Below are 24,279 nucleotides of genomic sequence, written 5' to 3'. Positions count from 1 at the left end.
TTTCATTGGGCTGCTGATTCTGTGTACCTGCATGCGGGACCAACAGACTGAGGCTGTCCTACCTTGTTTTGGCCATGCAACTTCTAAACGCTACTGTGTTACACAGAACCATGAAAGTCTATTTCGTGAAGCAAATATGACTGTGTTGCGGTATTGGTGTTTTGTTGTTGTGCTTCCATACAGAGCTGCATCCAATTGCCCTGTGGAATAAATAAAGTCTTATCTCATACACACACACAGGTGAGACAAAGGAGAAAAAGTGATCTATACCATCCTGCAAGTTCTCTACTCCATCGATTGCCTGGACACACATCACACCAGCATGGCAACACAGCATTCCGTCCTGAAAATAGTGCTCACAGATAGAAACACATCACAAACAGGAGCAGTTCTCATACTTCACTAGCAGCCGCTGTGTGTCAATCTTTAAACAGCATCTTGCACAATGCTACAACAATGATTTCTGCATTCTATGTTCTTATTTTTTAAAAAAACGGCTACTGAAATCTTATCATACATTTTAAAATGTTACTTTTCTGAAATGCTAATCTCATGGAAGAGTCATATTTTAAAATTAATAGATAACATGCAACTTAAATTCTTGTATGGGTGTCAAAGACTACACACAAACCCACATTTATATATATGTGACCCACTACCACAAAATGAGTTGTAACTCGCACACAGCAGTTTGGTAGCAGAGCCCCGTTAAGGTGACTAGGACCAGCTTTGTGCTGTTTCACTTTTTTGTAAAAATGAATTCTTCGGTCATTAAACATGGAAATAGATTGTTGTGTTAAAATAGAAGTGATTAATACATATTAATCATGGTACAACATAGCGATCAGTTTCAACTTCTGCAGGAAAATGATGAAATTCAACTGCTACCTCTGTGAACCTCCAGGTCTGTGTAGACTTGCGACGCTCATCAGGTTTCTTAAGCATCAGAGGAACGGATCGCCCAGGTTGGGGGGCAATGTCTGAGATGTCCAGGACTGGTCCCTGAGGGGCAGAGGATTGGGGCTTGCTGGGCTCTCGTGGTGACACAGAGCCCTCGTGTTCCAGCATACCACTGCTTGTCATACGCCATAGCTGACTACGTTTTCCATTCTCCTGTATGGCAGTGATTTGGACAAGGCTTTTAGCACTAGCACCCCTAAGGCACTAAGATTTTAATATTAATAGCCATCAGAAATAAAGGGAGTGAAAAAAACTTAAGAATTTTTAAAGAAGCTACAAAAGCACTAAAACTAAAAATAACTTAAAGACATATAGGTGATTGATAATGTTGAAATCTAGATGTAATTTGGACAATGATGTTCATACATATCATGTAAAAACTTCAGTACATGTTTTAGAAACACTGGTATACAAACTGCGACCAGGAAAAAAAAACCCACAAATTTTTAAATACCTTATCCTACTATTGGAGCCACTAAATCCTGCTATAAGATACTAGAGTTCTAACATTAGATTGTAATATGGTGTGTGAGCAAATTCAAAATCACTAGGAAGGTGGCATCTAAACAGGCAAGCTTCAGTGCTTGACTAAATGAAGCATGGCATTTTTCTAAAAAAAACAACAAAACAAAAGAAGCTTTTATTTCTGTTGTAGCTTAATTTTAAAGTAAATGCTGTTTATCTTCTTTTACGTTATTTTATGTTTGATAGTTACACAGCTATACTAATTTAAAGTGTGCCACTTTATTTCAGGAAAGTGGATATGCAGGATTGTAGTATGCCAAAAAACTTTAAAATTATATATATATAACATAGGAAATATGTCTCCTATTATCAGAATATTTGTTGATTATCTGGAACGAGACACATTTTGACATTAAGGTTTGACTTTAACTAGTATTGTACATATATGATTATACATGCATGCACTTCCACAAACATAAAGAGTTCTTATAAAAAAAGCATGAAAGACCTTGCGCTTAAAAACAATATTGTTGCCATGGACGCAGTCAAGCACTAGTTCTCTGCAAGGTCCAGACCAGTTCCTAGCATCAATGAAGAGAAAAAGAAAAACTTAATTTGTGACAAATCTTATCTGAACACACGTTTTACAAGATTTTGTTTGCTTAGTGATTAGATTGACAAAAGAATTATATTCCTGCTTGCCAACTTGGCAGGAATACAAACAGCTAAGTCTAAATAAAAAAACCAAAAAAACACAAAACAGCAAAAAACCTTAACATGTTATGAACCTTGAAATGTGTGTAACTTTGGGTACTGAATTACAAAATGATCTCAGGCAGTAATATATATGTGTGCATTTGTATTTTCTTTTTGTATGTTGAAATTATAACAACTCACTTGTCAAAAGTACATGATGCCACAAGGTATATGAAGTTCTCATAGTGTAATTGTGGCCCTTCTCCTGGGCGGTCAAGGCTGTATGTGGCAGAGGTCCCTCCTGGGATCTGAAGCTGCAGTTCAAGAGGTTGCAGCGTAGGCTCATCCCAGGCATATGGAGCTGTAAGGAGTACTCCATTAATGATTTATCTTGAGGGTGTAATTATTACTAAGTTGAAAGCTGATTTCCATTCGTGATTTAACTTGCACATACACTTAATACTAAGATTTGTCTGTGGTAGTATGTTAATTGCAAAATTCTGTACATTTTAGAAGTATCGTACAACTGTTTCCTCGGTAACTTAAATAGGCCTTGTGATTATAAAAGACAAACAAAAAATGATGCCTGAAGCAAATGTGACTAAGAAATAGACACGTTACAGATACAGCCACAAAGGATATAAACACACCATGATAATAAACTGAATTTGTACAAGTTTCCCTGTAGAGCTCAGTGTGCTAAAATAGCAATACCAAAAATCAACACACACCCACACAATCCAACACAAACAATAGCAAACAGATGGCAACATCATCAAAGTTATTGAACAAATATGAAGAATTTAGACACTGGAATATGAATTTCTTAAAAGGGTAGTTTTGAGGGGCGGGACTTCAACATTTTGAACATAGACACATGATTCAAAGAGAAAAGGTCAGAGAATTCAACCAGTGAAGGAAAAGAAAAGCTTCCCAATTTCTCTTACACCTGACACATGGCAAGAAAAGGTCAGCACCAGAAGACTGAGGAGAACAAATGGGTTGCAGTAGGACATGAGTGTTGATGTTCACTACTTACTTGATGAGCGTGTAGGTAAGAAGGCCTTCAACTTGTCATCACTTGTGCCTGCCTGACAGTATCGCACTTGTAGCTGTACAGGACATAATATAAATTGAAATATAGATACTGTGAAATTGAAACCTGAAAAATCTCATAATAATACAATTTTAAACTTAGCTGGGAAAGGCATTCTAGGAACCAAATTAGATGTGAACATCAATAAAATCCCCCAACACCAACATAAAAAAAGAGGCGAGGGAACTAGGACACCAAATAAGCAAACAACTGACCCCCCCCTTAATTATTTTCTTGGAGAATGAAACTTACATCTGTCATATTATCAAGGCGAAAAGGAGGTGGCATGACATCAGCATTAGCAAAGACCACAAAGTAGGAGGGACCTTGCAGTACAACTTCCACCTTCAGCAGTTGACACTGTCCAGAAACGTCCCTGTATTTGAACAAGTCAACAGCATAGTGATTATTAAGCTAGCAGTAAATAATAATAATAAGTGGTCAAACGGTAAGAAATTTTCCTCAATTTCAGAATGTACAGAGTTAGGTGAAAAGGAATAAAAATCGTAAGAAGTAAAATTTTGCCTGAAGAAACCAGCCGATGCCTGACAGATCAGCCTTGTTGATCTACTAACCTCATGTTAATATGAAAAGAGTCCACTCGGTCAATGTGAAATCCACCAGACCACCGACAGGAAGGGTTGTCAAGTATGCGCACGCATAATAGCTGATCCAGGTCAACTCGCGGCCAGTGGAAGGGAAGTTTACACTGGGGGAGAGCTGACAGGTACTCCTCAGACACAGAACCTGCACCCTGCAAGTGACAGCAAAGGCACACAGTTTGCTGCTGTCAACACCAAATTATTTATATTACATAAAATTTAAGCTGCCACAGTAAATGAACGAGTCACAGGACAAGCCAAGAGATAAAGTACCTCTTTCTGTGTGAGATGTTTCTGTGCAATAGCCAGTTTCCACTGTGACTGGTTGTCAATTTCAAATCGGGGAGCAAAGGTCACAACGTTGGTGTCTCGGTATCGGCCACGTCCTGGAGTCACTTGGATGCCAACGTTGTACACCCTGTAATACATGATGGATGTTTGAAATGATGATTAGCATCTTTTTTTCTGACATATGCCAGAAGTTGTGAATGTGTGGTGTTACAGTGTTTGTGAATATGTGCTACAACGTGTTGGTGGATGAATATATGTTGTTTAAAATAATTAAATTTGGAAAGGAATGCATAACAAACACTCAGGAAAGAACACATACTTGCCATTGTTAACGAAAGATAAATGATATAATTTCAACAGCAACTAATAACTATGTCAGACTATGCAATAAAGTGTCATGCAGAAAAAAACAGCTACTGATAATAACACAAGACAAGGTTATAGACCATAAAAGTTATTGCATAATCCAGAGAACTCTTGCAGGCAACCTTCATAAGAAATTCATGATGACAAAATTGTACACTGAGCTCATGCTGTAATATTCTGCTTAAGATAAGGAAACAATTTTAACATGCATATTTCTAAATGCAAACCTTTCCCACACACGTGTGTGCTCACACACAGATATTATCACATTCCCTTACTGCAAAACAACACATTTATTGCCATTCAAGATGCATTTAAAACATTGAAAACAGCCTGAAATATGAGAAAAAATAACGAGTTAAAAAACGAAACTAAAAATGGATATGATGAATTAGACAAACACAAGGAACCACCAAGTTACATAGATATTAATGATGACACCCTGTCAAATGGTGCACCCTGCTACCAGTGGGCAACATAACTGAATGCAAAGTAGCCGATGCTCCCAAAGTCAAAACTTCTCACCACTTTTAAAATGCAAGAAGATACGCTGATGCATAAAGGCAAAACAGTAGCCATTTGCAAGGTTCCAAGGGAGCAAAACCAGCGACTCAAGGGTAAAGATGCAGAAGATACAGGCAAGCAGGTCAGCAAGGATATGATAGTGTTTGTGAAGCAACTTACTGCAATGTGTTAGGTATGGGTAGCAGTAGGTGCAGGCGAGCCTGTGTTTGCAACTGTACTAACCAGTCAGGTCGGTTGCTATGGCGAGGCACCACATGGAGCTGTCGAAAGGAGATTCCACCCTCTAAGGAAAACCGAGAGCACCTGAAATGTGAAATGATCATATCCTGCTTTCTAGTTTATTCAGGTTAATGGAGTTTCCTTTTGATTAATCAATCTGCATGGTATTATTCCAGCATCCACAAGGAAGCCTAACAAAAATGAGCTGACACACTTGAGGACATAGAAGCACTATTCTCTCCTTAAATTCATATTCACTCAAATGATGATATTCCAGCTTTCATCTTTGTCGCTGTTTCAAAGAGCAAGTAAAAATCACAGAAAGGAAAACATTTAGTATTTTCAAAGAATGTTAATATCTAATGCTATTTGCTTGCAAATATTAGAACTTGTACGGCTTAGAGAGATTTATAAACATTCTGTGGAGGAAATGAACACTTGACATTTTAGTAAAAACAGGCTTACCACTGTGGTGATGAAGAAGAGCCGTGCACGGACTTTCCTACTCTCATCTGACACCTGTGGGAAGTCATATTTTAAGTATATTATCAATGACGTGATCTGCTGAAAGGTACATTCCACTGCCAATGATAGCTTCTAAGAAGCAATATGCCCTCTGAGAGCATGAATAAAATAACATGTTCTTAGCCATACTTGTAAATGAAGACAACTTTGTGAAATCATTTTGTTGGAGCATGCTGTTGGTATATTCGTATGTTAAATCACATTCCCTGGAGAGAATGGCATGTGTTTGGAAAAATAGAAACGTTTTAATTATGCTGATGACTATCATATTGTTCAATTTATTACATACAGATTCAGGTTACTCTTAAGCTAATTTCATGTTCATGCACTGGAAAGTAGTTCTTGCCTGTGCTGTTCTATCTGCATTAACTGATGAATTATTCTAACTAGTAAAGTCTGTGCTGTCTTCAGTGGACAGTGCATGATGGCCACGTACAAAACTTATGAAAGGATCCTAAAAGCCAAATTATAAAACAACAAAAAGTCCATTACTAGGCCACATTTTGATTGCTATAACAATAATGCCAACCACGGATAAAACTGTATTCATTTTCAGGGAACTTGGTTTTGTGTATGTCCTGAATGGCACAGTGTACTTTGTAACTGATTACTACAACACTAATGTCAACCACAGATAAAACTGTGATCATTTTAAGGGAGCTTGGTGTTTTGTGTGTGTTCTAAATGGAGCAATGCACTTTTTGAGTTGCCTGGCCTTCTCTTTCCCTTAGCTGTTTCACATTTCTTTGACAACAAAATGGTGGTTAACTCTTTGTTCACTCAAACATATAAAAAAAAAAATCATGTCCACTAGACGAGTGAGCAAGAAAGTGGACTAAAAAGTGAACAAAATTACATAATTTTCATGAAATACAACTGTAAAAAAAACTGACCACTATCAAATCAAATAATATGACATGAAAAATGACTAGGAAAATATGAACACAATATTCCTATCCTTGTGTGAGCATGCATGTGCATAACCACGCATGCATTTATTTATGGTATACATGTACATACAAATCAATTTGTGTGCAGACACATAAATTCTAAACACCTGAACCCATACTGTATGCATCTTCCAAACCATATGATAATTCAAAACATATGAATCATTAATATAGAAACTGGTTGCTTACTAAGGAATTAATAATTCAATTAATAATTGAATTAATAATTTAACTCAAACTTTTGATTGCCACTTAAAATAAAAATGTTTAAAAGATTAAATAGAAAAATGATATGGTGTCATATAATGAAAAATCATAATCAACATAAACCATAATTTACATCATAGCACTTCTTCCAGTAACCTAATGCAGAAAACAATGCTACAGAAGACTGAAAATCAAAAATATATATACACACATATAATCTGGAAATAAACATGATAACACAACAATCACTCACAAATCCATACAGCCAATGTTTCCATCGCTGAAAGAAAAATGAACTGTCATAAACACTAACCTCCTCATTCTCTCTCGCTTTCACATGCACACTCAAGTACAAAACAACAGAGATGAAAGGTTAGTGCATACACATTCACTGCTGTGTGTTGTATAGAAATTTGTGAGAAGTTACCGGGTGATCTGTTATCAAGCACACACAAAGTTCTAACACTATGATACCACACTATTTCCAGTTTGTTATAACCACTTACATAGTGAGCAATACAATTGAATTTGTGTAAAAATGATCTATTCAAAGTTTTAATAGTGAAAAAAAACAATATTCAACTGTTGTAATTCCCATATAAACAACATGATAGAAATAAAAAAAAGTTAATACACCTTATCAGTTTGTGATTCTACTTTACTAACCCTGACCATAGGAGGAGTTACACTTTTACATCATCAACCTCTCTAACAGCAAAAGTGAAATGAACAATGCATAATCCTGGTAGCTGCTTCCCTTGAAATACTACCCCTGCTTGTAATAGACCATATGATCGATCAGCTCACAATTTCTATGACTGTTCTTGCAATCATGTATGCTATTGTCTGGAAATTCTGCACACTGGTATTGCTGTTCACAGCTCAAAGTCATCTCTGTTTCTGTTTCAGTCCTGTAAACCGTGGATTTTATTTCTGGACTGGCTGTGCACATGCAAAATCCTTGGCAAATTAACTCACTGTTTGTTATTTGTGGCTGTTCACCTAATAAAAATGTGCGTGTGATGTTTGTGATGTGGCCCAACAGCCGATGGGGGCAGGTGAAGAGGGAAGAACTAAGCTGGGTAAATATATCTACAAACATCCCCATGCATTGAAAGAGGTCACAATCATGACATCACAATATGCCTAATTAAAATATATTTCCACTTCCCCTATTGGCCAAGGCCTATACGACATTAAGCATCCATACACTATCCTAGTCTCTATTGTTGACCTCTTTCTGTGGTGTTTGTAAGGGTGTCTGTTAAGAATATAAGTGAGAAGAGGAATTCAATTGAATATGGGGAAATATTATTTTGCATCAAGTTTGACCCAATCATTAGGGGAAAAATTGCTCTACACTAGTCTTTCCAAGTGTAAATGTTCTGGTCTGCTCTTATCTTTTCAAGTGTAAATGTTCTGGTCATTCTCTTCATAAGTCAGGCAGGTGTAAGGAAGTGGAATCTCCTCAAAAAAAGACAGTGAGGTTAACCTTTTTTTATTGTTGTTAAGAAAATGTTTAGTTGTATGTGACCTTTTTAAAGATATTGTACTTTAGTTCTGTGCTCTATGAAAAAAATGGTTATGTTTATTTAATAGGCGTGTATTAAAAAAAAAAAAATTAGACAGGGCCTGCAGAAGAAAATTAGTTGTTTTGTGTAGTAAGAAGGAAAATGCATATGTCAGGCTGCATGCTTGAGAGAATGATGTGACAGGCAGTCTTTCTCAGCTAAGGTCCTGCTTTGCAAATTCCCCATCCAACCTTCACTTTATGAATAAATGCCTGCTTGGAAGGTTGGAGGCACTTTTAATTCATTTGACCAGCAGATGGTGGCTAGACTCAGAAGCATCAACATCTATTAGTGTTCTGGAAATAAATGCACTGCGGAAAGCACTACTGTGCTGGAAAAACAGTTTTTAGAATTCCACGATTTGTTCAGACGATAATAATCTCCACAGACAGGGAGGCATGATATCCACAGAATTATGGGTAAGGATGATAAAGTTCTCCATCTGTGTCACATAAACACTGAAGTGATTCCAGATCACACAAAATTTTTAATTCAGGATTTGATAGTAGCTTTCCAGACCAATGGAAACGATGTACTATGTGCATGCATTAATTTTCAACGTATAATATTTAGGATTTGTTTTTACACTGAGCTAGTCTTGACTGTATAATCAGCATCTCAGTTTAACTACATTCTCAGACAAACATTAACAAAACAGTGTTGCTGGCTTTTTCTACCTTCCATGAAGATATACCTGTGTACCACTACTTTACATACTGTCTTGTAATTGTGAGAAGAACTGAATGCAAAATGTCAGGAGAAAAAGACCCCAAACTCACAAATTAGGTTCCTCATGGTCTGCGAAGCTGAAAAGCAGGGGAGTAACGCTGCGTGCTTGTTCATGCTCCTCAAACTGGCCAGCAGACTCGCTGTTGGCACCCTCCTGTTTGAACACCAGGGGAAGTCCCGACTTGTTTACCAGCCAAAAGGGCACCGCAATCATAAGCTGTGCCAAAAGACAAGTAACAAAAGTCTATCACCTTGAGTCTATGCAATATAGTCAAGATAAAAGATGATGGTGTACTAGCCATGCAGAAAGCCTAGACACTTTTACCCTCCCTGATGATAAGAATGATAATAACAAAAATGAATACAGTCAAATCTCCCTACTATGCCACCCCGCTACTATGCCACTCTCGGTATTATGCCACTTTTGCTCGGTCCCGACTATAAATTCAATGCAAAATAAATTTACTATGCCACCCCTACTCTCGCTACTATGCCACTTTTTTGTGATTGTTAAAAGGCACAAGTTGTGAAATTCCGTGCAGTGCTCAATCTCGATTATTACATGTATATGGTAGTGTGGGACATCGCAGTTAGGTTGATGGAACACAGCACGCACACAGGGAGGGTGGAGGCTGGCGATAGGGGGTGGTGGTCGCTGGCCGGGTGACGGCCCCGTGACAGAGGGAGAGCGGGAGGGGGTCAACTAGCGACAGGATGCAGGTGCGCGGATGTGGTTGGGAGGGGTGGAGGATGAAGAGGTGAGAGGAGAGTGAGAGGAGACAGCTAGCGCGAGCAGACGATTCTTGAGAGCTCTGGAATGACGGGTAACTTGAGCAAATAAAGCCTTTTTTACGAACCCTCGCTACTATGCCACTCTCACTACTATGCCACTTTTGCTCGGTCCTGGTAGGTGGCATAGTAGGGAGATTTGACTGTATTTGTATTTAGGACACATAAACCTATCCTTGTTTTGGAAGCTCATGGTGTTTAACAAGGGAAAGACTTTATATAACCCTTAAACTCTACTAATAATACACGTGTTTATTTCATCCATACATGATACAGCTCTGACAAACCATTGATAAATGTGAGTACTTCACAACTTTTTAAACAGTGAATCTACAAAAGTTTTGTTCTTTTAAAATGCACAAAATATCAAGCTGTAAGGAGGGTAGATTTTAAAAAAATAAATCAAATGTCTTTTGCTCTGGCCTAAAATTGAACTTCTTAACTGCGTTGTGATTAACTTGTAAGGAAGAGGCTGTCACTAAGACTTAACTTCCAATCTACAGACAAAGCCATTCCCTACTTAAGGTTGTCAATATTTGACATGAAATTTACCCGTAGTGCACCACCTTGATGTTTGAGGATACGAACAATCAGTTCCAACAGACGGTTTTTTAGGTCAAAGAGGCGTATCTTAACTTTGTACCGCACAGTATTAGGAGGAATGACGAGCTCTCGGCAGGTGGGAAAATTCTCCAGGTGAATCCCAAGCTCAAGACTGCTGGCCAAGTCGACCTGCTCACCAATATTAAAAAAAGTATAGGCGTCACAGTTACTGCATTACTCCCAACTCCCCAATAAAACACAACAAGTAACTAGATACAAAGCTAGATACAGTGTGTATTAGAAATGATTCCTAGAATAAAATATAAAGCACGCAAAGTAAAATAAGGATTTCAGTCTTTGATACCAAGCAGCTAAACCTAAAAGCACCTGAGGCAAAATTCACTTGCCTACACTAGTAGATGTACTGTATAGTTATACAGAGGTCTATCTCTTTCTCACACGCACACACACATACTCAACACATCCACAAACACACCCCTTTTTTACAAAGGTGGTAGAAGTGTGCTCACTCCATGCAGTGCTGCTTCTCGCCCTGGCTTGAGATTGCCAGACACCTCGGTCCCTCGTAAATAAAAGTGCAGTTCTAGAGGCAGCAAATTGATGATGGTAACAGGAGACAGCAGTGTCACTCTATGACCCGGCATACTGGTGGTGCTGCTGACAGGATCTTCTGGGTAGTTTTCTCTCAGGACAGAGACGCAGAATCTGCAAGAGAGGTCTAATACAATCAAGATAACTAAATGATTAACTGTCTACTTTTTTAACTGATAACAACATGACAAAATAGCTATTATCACAAGCACAAACATTTCCCACAGACCTCATTCTCTTATAAAAATCTTTGAGTACATAGGCGTAGAAGAGGGCAAACAAATATTGTAAAACCTCCTTCTTAAGACCTTTCATATTACAACTTCCTCTTAGATATGACCCAAAATTTTTCACAGACCTATTTCACCATATAAATGTCATCTATATCATGACTACCTCTCCAAACTAATGAACAGTTTGTGCACTATATATTGTTTAATGCATACCAAACTAAAGAAAAATGAATAAAACTTCATGACATTGAAAAGAAAAACAAAGGAATCACAGAAATTCAACTATCCTTAATTTAATTATGAACATGGTCTGCTAAATGCCAATGTTCTACATTACAAAGTTAGTCTACCACAATTTTATTAGGTTCTAATTACATTTCCCTAAGGTATTGCTGTTTAAAGGTGAATAGTGTTTTGCTGGCCTCAGCTGCGTTATTTTTGGGTTATACAAAAATTGTCTTTCCAAGTGCAAAATGATGACAAAAATGGTCTAGGTCATATAAGTGCACCACAGTGAAATTTGTTTTTGTAAAAATTAATGCAAGATGCATTATTTGAGATGTTATTAGTAGCTGTTAGTGATTATAAATAGTAAGCAAGAATTCATCATGAGAAGAACAACCTCTAGCAGCAACACGAGCGTTCAATGGACCTTCGCCAGATCCAGGGGAAGGGGGGAGTTGTATTCTCTGGCTGGTCTTTCAGGAAGCAGAAAACTCACCGATAACAATCGGGGCCACCCAATGAAGCACAGGAACGAAGTCCATCACTGTGTTCTCCTGGTTTGGTGACATGCTGCCACTGAATAGGCTCATCACAGAAGTGCACCTGCCAGTCTGCAGGACGTGCAAACAAGCGCCTGTGCACACAGGTAAGGGGTATAGGGGTGGGCTGGTCGATAGGTAGGTTGATGATCTGGTGCCTACCTGTTAACAATAATAAAAGGTGGATTACAGCAGCTATGTTTACTTTATTGTATTCATAGCATGATACTGTGAAATTTATTTGTATTTTTGTTTGGATGCCAAGAGGATTGCAAATTTTAATCAAATCTTTAAACAAATGGTTAAAAAAAAAAAAGTTTAAGGTACTCTCCCAGTCTTTCGGTTGTTAGGGAATAAGATGTTTCATGAGGGAAGTGTTGATCTCCTTCCCATTGCTAGCAATCCCTTTGGAAATCAGTTAGTTAATTCCCACCCTGGGTCAGCTGGGATGTGCCACACTAGAACTGAACTGGCTAAGGTGCACACATTGGGTATGGGCTCTAACCACATGGCTGATTCCATAACATCATCTCTGATAAAAGGATGACGATGTCTTTTGCGCAAGTGTACAATGCATAACATTAAAGGATTTATATTGCACATTTTGCCTTTTGTGAATGAAATTCTATGCACTTAAAAAGCAGGAAAAACTGTCACCTGTCTCTTCATATCTTGCATACTTGCACACATAAACATCAGTACAACAACGATAAACAGCACAACATGAAGATATAAATGAGCAATGCACATTGTCCTATGAAGGGAAAGAACAATGAAAGATACGATTTGTCCGACTAGATTGCACCACTTTTTCAATCAAAAAATAAAATTAAAATTAGAATCTGAAATTTATAAATTAGCAACATATTCTGCCATCATAACAAAATTCCACCTACAGTTAAAAATAACCTATGGATGTTTAGTTTACTGATTATTATAATGAAAGCATTGCATCCCACAGTGATGTAGATGTTCCCTAGTCTACAGGGGGTGGGTGTGGGTCAAGGAATCAGGGGTAGGGTGTGAAAAGTTGTGTGTATTAGATACAAAAACTAGTAACACAGACAAGTGAAGGTTAGGTGGATTTGGGTTAGTGCATTTTCTTGGTGGAATTTGATAGTTGGAAAGCAGGTAATGTGTTCAAACCAAGGTGCTGTTCATGTAAAAAATATTTTTTAAAAATCTGGAAATCTTTCAAGTTGACTTTTGGAAATGGAAATGTCAAAGACAGGGACTTTTCCCGTGTTTGTGTTTGGCTCATGTGTCCCCAATTTATGAGAAATATATGTGTGTGTGTGAATTTTATGTCAGCATGCTTGTTTACATAGAAAATTTGTAATTTCAAAAATTTTAAATTGCCTTAATGCCTGATCATGACTTAACATCAACAAAAGGGTCTTCTGTATTTTAAGTCTGAGACAACTCACCCTTTTCAATGGAGTTCTCCAGCTTGAGCTCAACAGCGCTGTCAAGCTTGTTAACAAGCATCAGGGCCGAGCGAACAACAATCAGCTTACGAGCACTTCCCTCCTGCTGAACATCCAGCACAATCCTGGCAGGCAGTGTCTGGTGACATGAAAACAAGTTCCTGAACAAACTAACATTCAATATGGAGTCTCAATATGACCAATAACATTACAAAAACACCATTTCCTATTGATTCACATGCTCGCTGTATGCACTTTTACCAAGATATCACAAGTGAGTCGCATGCATTAGACAAGTTCAATCTTGATCCAAACAATTGAGACTAACTAAATGTCATTAATGACGTGACTTGAAAACAGAGAGATGAGAGATATAAACCACTCACATTGGTCTTGTTTGGCTCTGCATGTCGGAAGTAGATACCCATCTTGTCCACAGACACAGGTGACAGCTTCTGCCATCCATCCACCATCACCACTAACTGGTTGATGTGCATGTCATGTGTTTTCTGTAACATTTTACTGTGCTTGACACATTTACAACAATAATTTGCCAGCTAAAAAAGAATAAAGACAAAGGCAGTTCAAGCATTTAGGACTGAACCATATCCTCCTCAAGTAATATCACCACAGACTCATTTATCAACTTTTTTCCATATGAGACGCTGAGACAGGCAAACCAGAATGTTATAAGTCAGAACATTCCCTCAGAGCTAAAGTGTCTTTCAACAAATGATTGAACCTATTGAATTCGTCTATATATGTGCTTACTGAATGCAGCATTCTTACAATCTAACTTAGGAATGAAGCCTTGTATTCCAAACCTTGTGCCTAAGCTTTTCTCTTCGGTGAAAATGGAAAGGCTTGGCCTCTCCTGGTGCCACACGTTCCCAGCCTGACCCCTTGATGTAGCAGGAATCATTAGACAGGACACTGCTTTGCTGAGTCTCTTTGGGCAAACTGTTATAAGAAAAAGAAAAAAACCAGATGTGAGACATGGAATCATAACAAAACTAGAAAGAAATCTACATGTAATGGGAAACGCAATGCAAAGACTGTAAATGAAAATTGAAAATATCATGTGATAGACAGCCAGTTGCACCCCCCTCCCAAAAAAACCACCACCACCACCACCACCAAAACCAAAAAACCCCAATAGGATCAGTCAACAGAACTGCAAAAGCAGTGACAGTACCTTGATGGTGTAGATGTTGCAGTCATAAACCAGAGAGGAGACCCTGTGTCATTACGTATCTTGTAGGGGATGAAGCGTGAACGTCGATGAAGAATATCAGTGCCCCCTAAACGTTTCTGTTTCTTCTGGTCCTCTCTATCATGGAAAAATAAAAAAAAGGGACAATGAGTCAGAGACAAAAAAAGAAAAGAAAAGAAAAGAAAAGAAAAGGGTGGCACTGCCCTGTTGGAGCATTTATCATATTCATCAGACTATGTAATTTAGGGATGGTGCCTGTCTGGTAATAAAATGGTACTGATTTAAACAATGCTATTGATGTGGATGGTCAAGTTACTGAGTTCTTGCAACATTTTGTGTCCTGATCAGTGAGCTGCATTGACATTTTGTATGCTAGGCAATCAGGCACTCCATGCATGCACATCTCTATTTCTTCTTTGTACTGTACCAGATGACACAACTATATGAAGGGCAAGGCCAAGATGGGGAGAGGAAGCTGAGTTGGTTACTTTGTGTTCTTTGTGTTCATTGGTAAGGTCCATCTGGGAGTTGACAGCTGGAATTGAGGTAGCTAGTCGTGATAACTCAACACAACCATATCTGGTAAATACTTGAAGAAAGGAATTTTACCATAAAAAGGTAATTTTCTGCAATAAATGACCTGCTCTAAAAGAGCCCGGATAATGGTGGGTCAACACATCAAGGCAGACAAAATAATTCCATTAAAAAAATCTATCCCATCAACCTTTGACAACACTGGCTCTGCTGGCTGCAGGTCAGTCCCACAATAACCGTCTGAAGAAGCTCACCTGTACTGCGTTAGATAATCATGGGTCCAGGTGCCTTTGGTCTGACCATACAACTCCAACAGAGTGCGGGTGATGTTAAGGTTCAGAACATCGGCCGCTAAAGAGCATAGACAGCAAGAAGTTGATGGTATGGTTAGCGATCTGAACACATTATCGTAGCACATCAATGAAAAATCACAGAATTAGTTGGTAGATGTCAGCTGATAATGGCAGTGTAATATGCTACAAGCATGTATAAGGTGATAATAATAGTGCTACATGCTACAAGTGTGTATTAGCTGCCAACAGTGGTGTTATATGCTAGAAGTATTAGCTGATAATGGTAATGTAATACTACAAGTGTGCACACAAACAAAACCTTGTTTTTTTGATTGTGAAGCATGCTATACAACAGCACTCTTATTACAGTCAAGCACTTGAGTCCTGCTGTTGCTGGAGAAAGGCACTATACAAATGCGTTTATTATTATTATCATCCCCACTCCCTACACCCAAATTCACATGCATACCTACACAAAATTCTCCTCTCCAATCTGCTAGTATCCTACAGATTTAAATCAAATTGGTTCTGAATTTTAAGCTTCATCATGATGCTCTTGTTTTAATTTTCCAAAGTGGCCATGGTCCTGTTAAATAAAGAGCTTGTATTATTGCATTTTCATATTTTCTCTTTTTCAGTAAATCCTTTAGCAAGCCTGGCAAGTCTTCACATACCTAAAACCTGCACAGCCAGTTTTTTCTCAGCATCATGGTATTGCTTCCACTCAGCATTGCACCTGAAATGTGACAAAAACAGACAAATAAGCCCTTACATTCAAGAACCACATAAATATGTGTACATATTTTCCAACATATTATACATCATTTGTATAATCAAGCATCTGTTTAAACTAAGAAGACTAGCAAGCTTAAATTACTTCTCAGTAAAGAAACATGCATGCAGAAAAATATCCATGACTTGTAAAATAGTGCTAAGGCACATGAATTATTACCCAGTAATTGTTTTCTTTTACTCTTGGTGACAGAATTGGAGAGAATATGATAGCAAAAGAGCAGGAGCTTCTGTCATTCATGCTGTAAGTGGGAAGTTCAGAAAAATATGCAGCACAGACAGCTAAGAAGTTGTGTAATAAGGACACAGATTATATCAGCATCTGTTGAAATGGGTAGCCAAAACACAACACACAGCAACGGTGTTTCCTGATATGTTTTGTGCTCTGAAATCATGATGTTCAGCTCAGGTTTGAACCTTCTGAACCTTATTAGGTATGTCAACCAGAAAGAAGAATTACACTAGTCAAGGTCAGACACACACACAAAAAGACAGACTGATCTTGTAAATATACAGATGTGTAAATCATGCTGTGCAACAGTCCTAACCTAACCTAACCCTGTTTTATAGTTGCTGGCATGGCATAAAACACCAATAAACAAACTGTGCAACAGTCATGGTACCACCATCATAAAACCTCAGCACTAGAACTTCAGGTAAAAAACAGATTTAGGTTGGTTGGGGATGAAACGTTATTTTCTTTGTACAGAGCATAGCTTCAGATTTATTAGTTTTAATTTGTTATGCCCCCTCAGTTGTAATACAAGTTTCTGGGACAGAATGTACTGCAAGTTACAGGATGGATTCAAGGAGAAAAACAATTACTTCCATGGCTCAAGGAAGGGTTCCCAGCCTGAAAAACTGCGATTGTAGTATTCTCCAACAAGCTGCAAACTTGCTTTGCCCTCAATGCTTGGTTCAATGGACTGATCTATGATGATACCTTCAGACAAGCAAACAACAAGACTGATTCAAGTTCAAGTACAAAGTACACTGCCACTGTCAATCTGGTCAACAGTCTATGGTCTACTTAACACAGTGACAATCATCAGTTACTCATGCTGGACATCAATGCCTTCTTAAACTGGAAGCTTAAATGAAGCTGGGTTTAACAGCACCCTTATCTCCTTGTCACTAACCCTATATTACCAAGGCTTGGAATTTTTTGTAAAGATGAACAGTTCTCAGCTCAACACTGCATTTGGTTTTACGTAAGGGCAACTCCAATTCTATATACAATATCAAGCCCAAGTAACACTTGGGTTTAACGCCGTAGAGATTAATGCTGGTCGTGAAAAACTAAAATAATTCACCAAAAGCTGGCTAACTCATGCTGTCCCTAGAACTGTCTCAGGAACAGCAGCTTTTCTTTTCTTAGGGAAAATTGATGTTACTTCAAGTATTACATTCTGCTGTCTAGTAAGTCTAAACTACTAGCACCAGAAAAGGTCTAAAGTTTCTGAATCTGCAGGATAAGAAAATACTTGCTACTTACCATTGCAGGAGATTTCAGCCAGCGGCACATCAGCATCTCCACAGTCATCAATTAGACATAAACATATGCTGTCTGCTTTAAGCTGTAAAAGAAAACACAGTTTCATACATTCGGAAGTCTTTAAAATTTATGTTTGTTAGCGAGCACAAAGACATACTATTGACAAGGGAACAGGGAACTAATATGTATATCTAAAAAAAAACTCATACATATACTTTTAATACTTTCAGTGTATGTTTAATTTTAACTGTACACACACATACCTTTCCATACAGACCCAAATATTCTGATATACATTATTCAAATACATCATCCAAAACAAAGTTAATTATAATAATTATGCTTAACTCATAGCTTTTGTGGTAAAGAATAAATGACCATTTCTTCCCTGCTTATACCCTTCAGGTGATTTTTCTAACAATCTATAATTGTAGCATTGTCTTGCTCTTTAATCTGTAACTTTTGCCTTAGAAGGAAGGAATGGACTAAGATAAAAAATTTTATAAATCAGGGCACTCAGCCTTACATAGATGCAATCACTTGGGAAGAATGACTTGAACCACTGTGACTTACATAGATTATGTTCGAATAAAATCAAAATTGAAAAATTATGGACATTAATCTTTTAAACATATCAGAATTACAAAACTTTATAAAATTAAATTTACTAACTATTCACAGCATAGACAATATTTGTGAATAGTTGTTCACTTTTACTAAATAAAATTTCACACCGAATAATGCAGATTTAGGACAGTAAATGGGAAAAAAAGCAACGAAATTAAGCCCAATCCTCCAAAACAATTGTTAATGTAGTATGACATGGCAAAAGAAAAAAAAATGAAACAAACAATATGTTAAAGCCAGTAGCAGGTAAAGGTGAAGTACTATTTTTTTGTGGATTGCTAGAAAGTTATGATTGCATAACTGAAAAATATTCAAAACACAATAAAGGTGTCAAAATTACAAACAGGGTCCAAAGTGGTTTAGGGGATGCAACAAAATGCTGTTGCATTAAAAAAAAAATCCACATGCCAGTTTCAACCTTTGTTCCTCTCACCCACCCACCAATGTTTTGTCATTTTGTGCTCACCTTAATGGCAGTGACCAAAAAACCACCATCACTTTTGGGCTGTGAAGCAGGGTGGGTTTCAGACATTTTCTGGTTACTGGACCCAGCCAGCCCCTTTGTGGTGAGAACATTCCCACCCACCCAGTTCTCTGGGGAGGTGGCACCTAAATGTGTGCCTTGCGTACTGAGCCAAAGAGCAGCAAGGTTCAAATCCTGCTTACAATTTCTCAATGCAAGCTTGCTGTCCTCCATGCTGAAGCCCATCTCTACAAGACGTTCCACATCCGTTTCTGAGGAGGAGGTTAACATAAGACATGATGGACTAAATGGGATGCTATCTATGCAATTTCAAAAAACAACAACAAAGCCAAATTTCTCGTGCAACCAAGGGAAACGACACAAACTAGCACAAAAAAGAGCCATGCTAATAATACTATCATTCATGGAAAGAAGCTTGCTCCTTACTACATCATTGACTTAATCTGTATACATGCATGCACTTACACGCATGTGAAAACAGCAGCTAACTAATAAATCTTGAAGAACATCTGGCACAGATGGTACAGAAGTTTTATGTGGAAGATGTGGCATGCACAGGGATGCAGACTAGCTGTCTTTCTGCCTTACCTGTGCATTCACAAACATTTTCTCCCACCAGTATTTTTTTCTACTGCCTGAAAATTGTAATGATTGTGAACACAGAAGTCAGCAATACTATCCTTGAAACAGTTTTCAATATGACAAAAAAAAAAATTCTTGCACTACTGGGAAAGACTTTTTTACGATTTTTCAAAATTCTGTGTTAACTGATCCTAGAGACAGAAGTCATTATTATGGTGAAGTATTTCAATTGTTTTAAAAATGCAAATAAATGTATACGACAAAAATCCCATTCTGGACAGAATGATGGTAAAAAAATCAATTTATGACAGCACTGTGAAGAGATTTCATGTTATATTCTACCTATATTTTAAAGTTTTTCTCTTAATGGAAAGATATTAAATTTGTCACTAATATGTGGCTCATATTTGCATAGTTAACTTGATATGACAATTTTCTTATTTGCAAAAACCTACATAATGACAATTGCAGACATCAAATTTCCACTAAGAGTTAAAATGCTACTGGTGTTTACCCCGTCTAAACAACAGACGGCAAAAGCAATCAATGCAAACAACATTAGAAAACATCTCAGGTCTCAAATCACCTTTCATGCTTGATCCACCTTTTTCTGAAGTGGCAAAAGCAGTAGCAACAGGAGTTGCTTCATCCAGGACAGCTATGGCTTTTGAAGATGGTATCGTGGAAGATGGCAGATGATTAGAAGCTGAGGTTTGGCTCTTGGCCCTTAAGGCCTGCGCAGGCAGAGAGTTTATGATGGCCAGAAACATCATCATATCATGGTAGGACACACGGATGTTCATGGTGTTGAAACTGATCTGAGGTTGGAAAGAAAGGAGTTCAAAGGATACAATATTACAGAACACAACTGACCCACATTGAAAGGAGAAACTGATTGAAATAATTAAATACAGTAAAATTTCCCTATTAAAGGTCGAACTTTTACTGTCCGGTAGAAAAGAACACGCTCAACCCCAGTGAAGAAAGGTAGGAAGACACAGTGCTTGCATCTTGCCTGACAGTTACACAGGGTGTTCACAAGCAATGCCCAAGGCATCTTTCTTGCCCAACCAGTACTTGCACTAAAGTTGTGAACATAACTGGGTGAAGAAAAAGCTGAGGAGAAATGGCTTGCTGTCAGATTTAGGACTGTCTGTGTTCTCCATAGTATTATAATGATAATAAACAGAGAGAAAAAAACAAAAAAGGAAGAGAGAAGCATGAACAGTGCAAATGACAAACAAAAAACTGAATATTTTACTTTAATTTTATCGGTCTTGTTGCCCTTTATCCTTTGTTCCTTATTTTTAAAGCAGGGATATTCAATATTTTTAGTTCATTCCCGCTGGTGTCTGACACAGGATACTCTGGGTTTGGGTACAATGTTCTTACTTTTTGAAGGATGCAAATGGGTAGTAGTTCACGCCTGTGAGAGTGCCCATTCCCCAACAAACTTACCTCAAGCAGGAGCTGCCTCATTTGTGTCTCTGGCACTGCCAGTAGCCCCATGCCTGCTGCTGACTTAGTAAAGCAGGGCTCAGGAATGGGGTTGGCATTCAGATCAATGCTGATTTTCATGGGGTCAATGATAGACAGGGCTGTGTCTTCCTCGGCCATCAGGCAGCATGAGAAGACCTCTAGTGGTTTCAAGCTGCAGCTCAGCACCTTGTCCTGAGACTGGGGCTTGTACAACAGGACTGCTGTGCTCTGGTTAGAATGAAAAACTGTCCATAGGTGAACGATTTCTTTTTCTTAGAATGTTTTTAAAATGCATAACTTCTCTTTTGAAAGTGTGGGAAACTTAAGTTCATCATTTTTCTTAGTTGTTTTCAGTGTAATCCCACTGGCTGTCACAACTGATGTCATAACATTTGTGACAATTACCTACCTTCAGAATGACAGCATTAGTGTCAAGCGTTGTACAGTTCTCCACCACTACAAACTGTGTGTTGTCCACTTTCAGCATCAGCTCAAATGGCACCTTCATCTTCAAAAAAAAACCAAAACACCATAGATTAACCTCTATATTTAGAAAAACATTACAGTTTCCTTGTAAAACTGTATGCCAAATAAACATCAAATCATAATTATCTAAGGGAATTTACACTATTTTATTAAAAGATGTGGTGAATAAAGAATTTTAAGAAGGCAGTTTTCAAAAATCAAGGTGGAATTCTGCTCACAAAATGGTTAAAAAGTATAATCAACATTCTGTGACCCCACTTCACCATTCTCAAGGTCTTTTCTACACTAATAAGCAGGTGGAACATTCTGGACTAACCTCTTCCACCAGTGGTCCACGTTTAGTAACGATGCCACGAGACACAGCCAAAGGACTCTGTGTACGACTGGCTTTATTCATTATGGCTGATGGCTGTTGAGGAGCCCGTTCAGGCTGAGGCACATCCTCTACAGAAATATCATTGCTTATTTCTTTTCCTCATGTTAATAACATATGAAATACATATGATTTTATGGCAAATGTGATTAGACTGTATCAAGACATATGGCAACTGCTCTAAGGGAATAATGTGCAATGTCATATCAGGAGACTGTTCACAGGGCTGAAAATCTGGATATCAAGGAGTTTTCTGCAGACTGTGCTGTAAAAATTTATATATTTATTTTTGTGAAGTGCCTTGAGCTTACCCTTAGGGTAGAGATAAGGTGCTATACAAGAGACCCTTATTATTATTGTTGAGGTTAAAAAATAACGTTGTAAAATGGTTCTGGGTCACGATAAAGATTTATTTTTAAAACACAGCCACAACCACCACTCACCTTCAACAAAAGGATTTACTGGTTCTGTCATGAGGAACTCTTGTACGGACATAAGCCAATCAAAGATACACATTACCCTCATGTTGTTTAACAGAACAGTGAATTTTGTGCTATCAGGAGCAGACCGGAAGTGCATTTCAACCTGCAGGCCTCTAGACCCAGTGTCAGAACCGACTGGCGGCTGCAAGATGCTTGTGAACACATTGGGCCTGGAGTTGACTGGCTCTTCTGCCCAGTCAGGAAAGAAATGGTAAATAAAAATGAGGACCAAAAACACTTGCATCTTGCTAAAGGTCAATCATGTTTATACTTACAGTGGTATTACTTACAAAGACAAAATACCTCCCACATAAAAACAGCAAGATTTTAAAGCAAACAGAAAATCAAATGTTCGAGGTATGAAAAAGACGTGCACTACAAAAAGTATCAGAAGATGACATGCTTAAATGGCAGAAGACACAAGTACACAATCTCTGGAGAAAGTGTACTTAATGAACAACTTATACCAATGTCAAGTTCTCTAACAGAAAGCTCTACAGAAGTAAAAAGGACTTAAAGGATGATGTGTCCTTCATCCCAAAGGCTAAGTTGAAATTTTAAGCCAGTAAATGAAAAGATGAATGTACCTTTGAAACGTGTGTCTGAAACCACAATTTCATGTGACACAAGATCTATGTCTTTAGACTGGTCAGAGAAGCTTTCATATGACAAGCGAGAGCGGATGAAGTCCAGGCGAGCCAGGGAGCGTGGCAGCTGCCCAGTGGTGGCATGTGATGTCAGCAGCTCCACTGTCACGTTGTGCAGCTGCATCACCAGGCTGATTGAGCGCCACACCTTACCACTAAGAACTGTCTACAAGATGGACAAGCACCAACAGCAGGCTTCTTATAATTAGCCCATAGAAATCTGACTTCAATTTTAGAACTGCATGGTAATGTTGCTTAAATGAATAGTGAAGTTCTGCTTGTAAAACCTTTCTCTGTTACTACCCTCCTTTCTTCCACATGCATCCAAACAAGTGTGCTCACAGAACAACAGAATAACAACAGAACAAGAACAGCAACATGCATCAATCCACACACACACCACCCTACACAGAAATCTCTACATATTATACAATTATACATAAGGAAATGATGATGATTCCTCATATGTTACCTGTATGCTGGGATCTTGTAGATGTGACATGACAGGCCTTTGGAACTCCTCCACTTTCTCCCCCAGGTTATGGGCAAGGATGCCACGAACCAGAGAGTACTGGTCAAGGTCCAAGTGACAGTACACCGATGATAACTGGCCTGCTGCTCGCCAGTCTGGGGCTGTGTGGCTCAAATCTCCCTCCAGATTTCTTTCCACATGCAGGTTCAGCTGGATCTTTTTGTGAAGTAGCCTTCCTGGCTGTGAAAGGTTTGGGTACACTGATGTTTTTGTCAACAACTTTTAAAACACACTCTTTCTGCTCACATCTTTGTCATCATATGACTCTTAGCATTTGACTTTACTAAATAAATTGCTATGTTTGTCAATGCAAGCATCAAAAATATGGTTTAAATGAGTTAACCATAATGAACTAGTTAAATCTTTTGTTCTGGGTGATGGCATAGCCAGTTTTCCAGTTAGTAGTTCAATGTAATAGTATATCCAGTTTTCCAAACAATAGAATGCATTCTTCAACAATTAAAAATAAAATCCATTAAATATGAAATCAACTAAAAAATAATGACATTAAATAATCTTAAGCAGGAAAAGGCAGTAAGAAAAAATATTACAATAACACACTTCTTACAATCTTTAAAACTGCTTTAGTTTTATGGATTCACAAAATGCATATAGCACAGTAATACAGCTTGTAAACTGTGACCTTCATTACACATTCCTATTAAATTCTGCAAGAACATCAGTGCAGAA

At 38.1% G+C, this 24,279-nt stretch overlaps 1 protein-coding gene across 5 annotated transcripts in view; it reads right to left on the bottom strand.

Moving 5' to 3' along the window:
- LOC112566074 (vacuolar protein sorting-associated protein 13D-like) overlaps window positions 1-24,279 on the bottom strand; it is a 63,491-nt gene that overhangs the window by 13,346 nt on the left and 25,866 nt on the right. For 3 of the 5 annotated variants that reach the window (XM_025242016.1, XM_025242014.1, XM_025242019.1), the window contains exons 37-67: window positions 23,530-23,769; window positions 22,998-23,223; window positions 22,372-22,599; window positions 21,872-21,999; window positions 21,479-21,577; window positions 21,049-21,297; window positions 20,177-20,408; window positions 18,991-19,259; window positions 17,898-17,979; window positions 17,228-17,345; window positions 16,285-16,346; window positions 15,572-15,668; window positions 14,766-14,900; window positions 14,395-14,530; window positions 13,957-14,079; window positions 13,571-13,709; window positions 12,101-12,305; window positions 11,065-11,260; window positions 10,544-10,723; window positions 9,253-9,419; window positions 7,156-7,182; window positions 5,686-5,739; window positions 5,161-5,304; window positions 4,093-4,237; window positions 3,793-3,971; window positions 3,470-3,593; window positions 3,161-3,233; window positions 2,323-2,482; window positions 1,934-2,006; window positions 889-1,113; window positions 271-343 (exon numbers count right to left, since the gene is read on the bottom strand). In XM_025242016.1, the coding sequence (XP_025097801.1) occupies window positions 271-343; window positions 889-1,113; window positions 1,934-2,006; window positions 2,323-2,482; window positions 3,161-3,233; window positions 3,470-3,593; window positions 3,793-3,971; window positions 4,093-4,237; window positions 5,161-5,304; window positions 5,686-5,739; window positions 7,156-7,182; window positions 9,253-9,419; window positions 10,544-10,723; window positions 11,065-11,260; window positions 12,101-12,305; window positions 13,571-13,709; window positions 13,957-14,079; window positions 14,395-14,530; window positions 14,766-14,900; window positions 15,572-15,668; window positions 16,285-16,346; window positions 17,228-17,345; window positions 17,898-17,979; window positions 18,991-19,259; window positions 20,177-20,408; window positions 21,049-21,297; window positions 21,479-21,577; window positions 21,872-21,999; window positions 22,372-22,599; window positions 22,998-23,223; window positions 23,530-23,769 (4,588 nt within the window). The remainder of the gene's footprint in view (window positions 1-270; window positions 344-888; window positions 1,114-1,933; window positions 2,007-2,322; window positions 2,483-3,160; window positions 3,234-3,469; window positions 3,594-3,792; window positions 3,972-4,092; window positions 4,238-5,160; window positions 5,305-5,685; window positions 5,740-7,155; window positions 7,183-9,252; window positions 9,420-10,543; window positions 10,724-11,064; window positions 11,261-12,100; window positions 12,306-13,570; window positions 13,710-13,956; window positions 14,080-14,394; window positions 14,531-14,765; window positions 14,901-15,571; window positions 15,669-16,284; window positions 16,347-17,227; window positions 17,346-17,897; window positions 17,980-18,990; window positions 19,260-20,176; window positions 20,409-21,048; window positions 21,298-21,478; window positions 21,578-21,871; window positions 22,000-22,371; window positions 22,600-22,997; window positions 23,224-23,529; window positions 23,770-24,279) is intronic. The other 2 variants (XM_025242017.1, XM_025242015.1) reach the window with 2 other exon arrangements.

This window comes from Pomacea canaliculata, linkage group LG6 (genome assembly GCF_003073045.1).
Source record: "Pomacea canaliculata isolate SZHN2017 linkage group LG6, ASM307304v1, whole genome shotgun sequence".
Taxonomy (NCBI): domain Eukaryota; kingdom Metazoa; phylum Mollusca; class Gastropoda; order Architaenioglossa; family Ampullariidae; genus Pomacea; species Pomacea canaliculata.
This window is presented reverse-complemented; position numbering and strand designations above follow the sequence as displayed.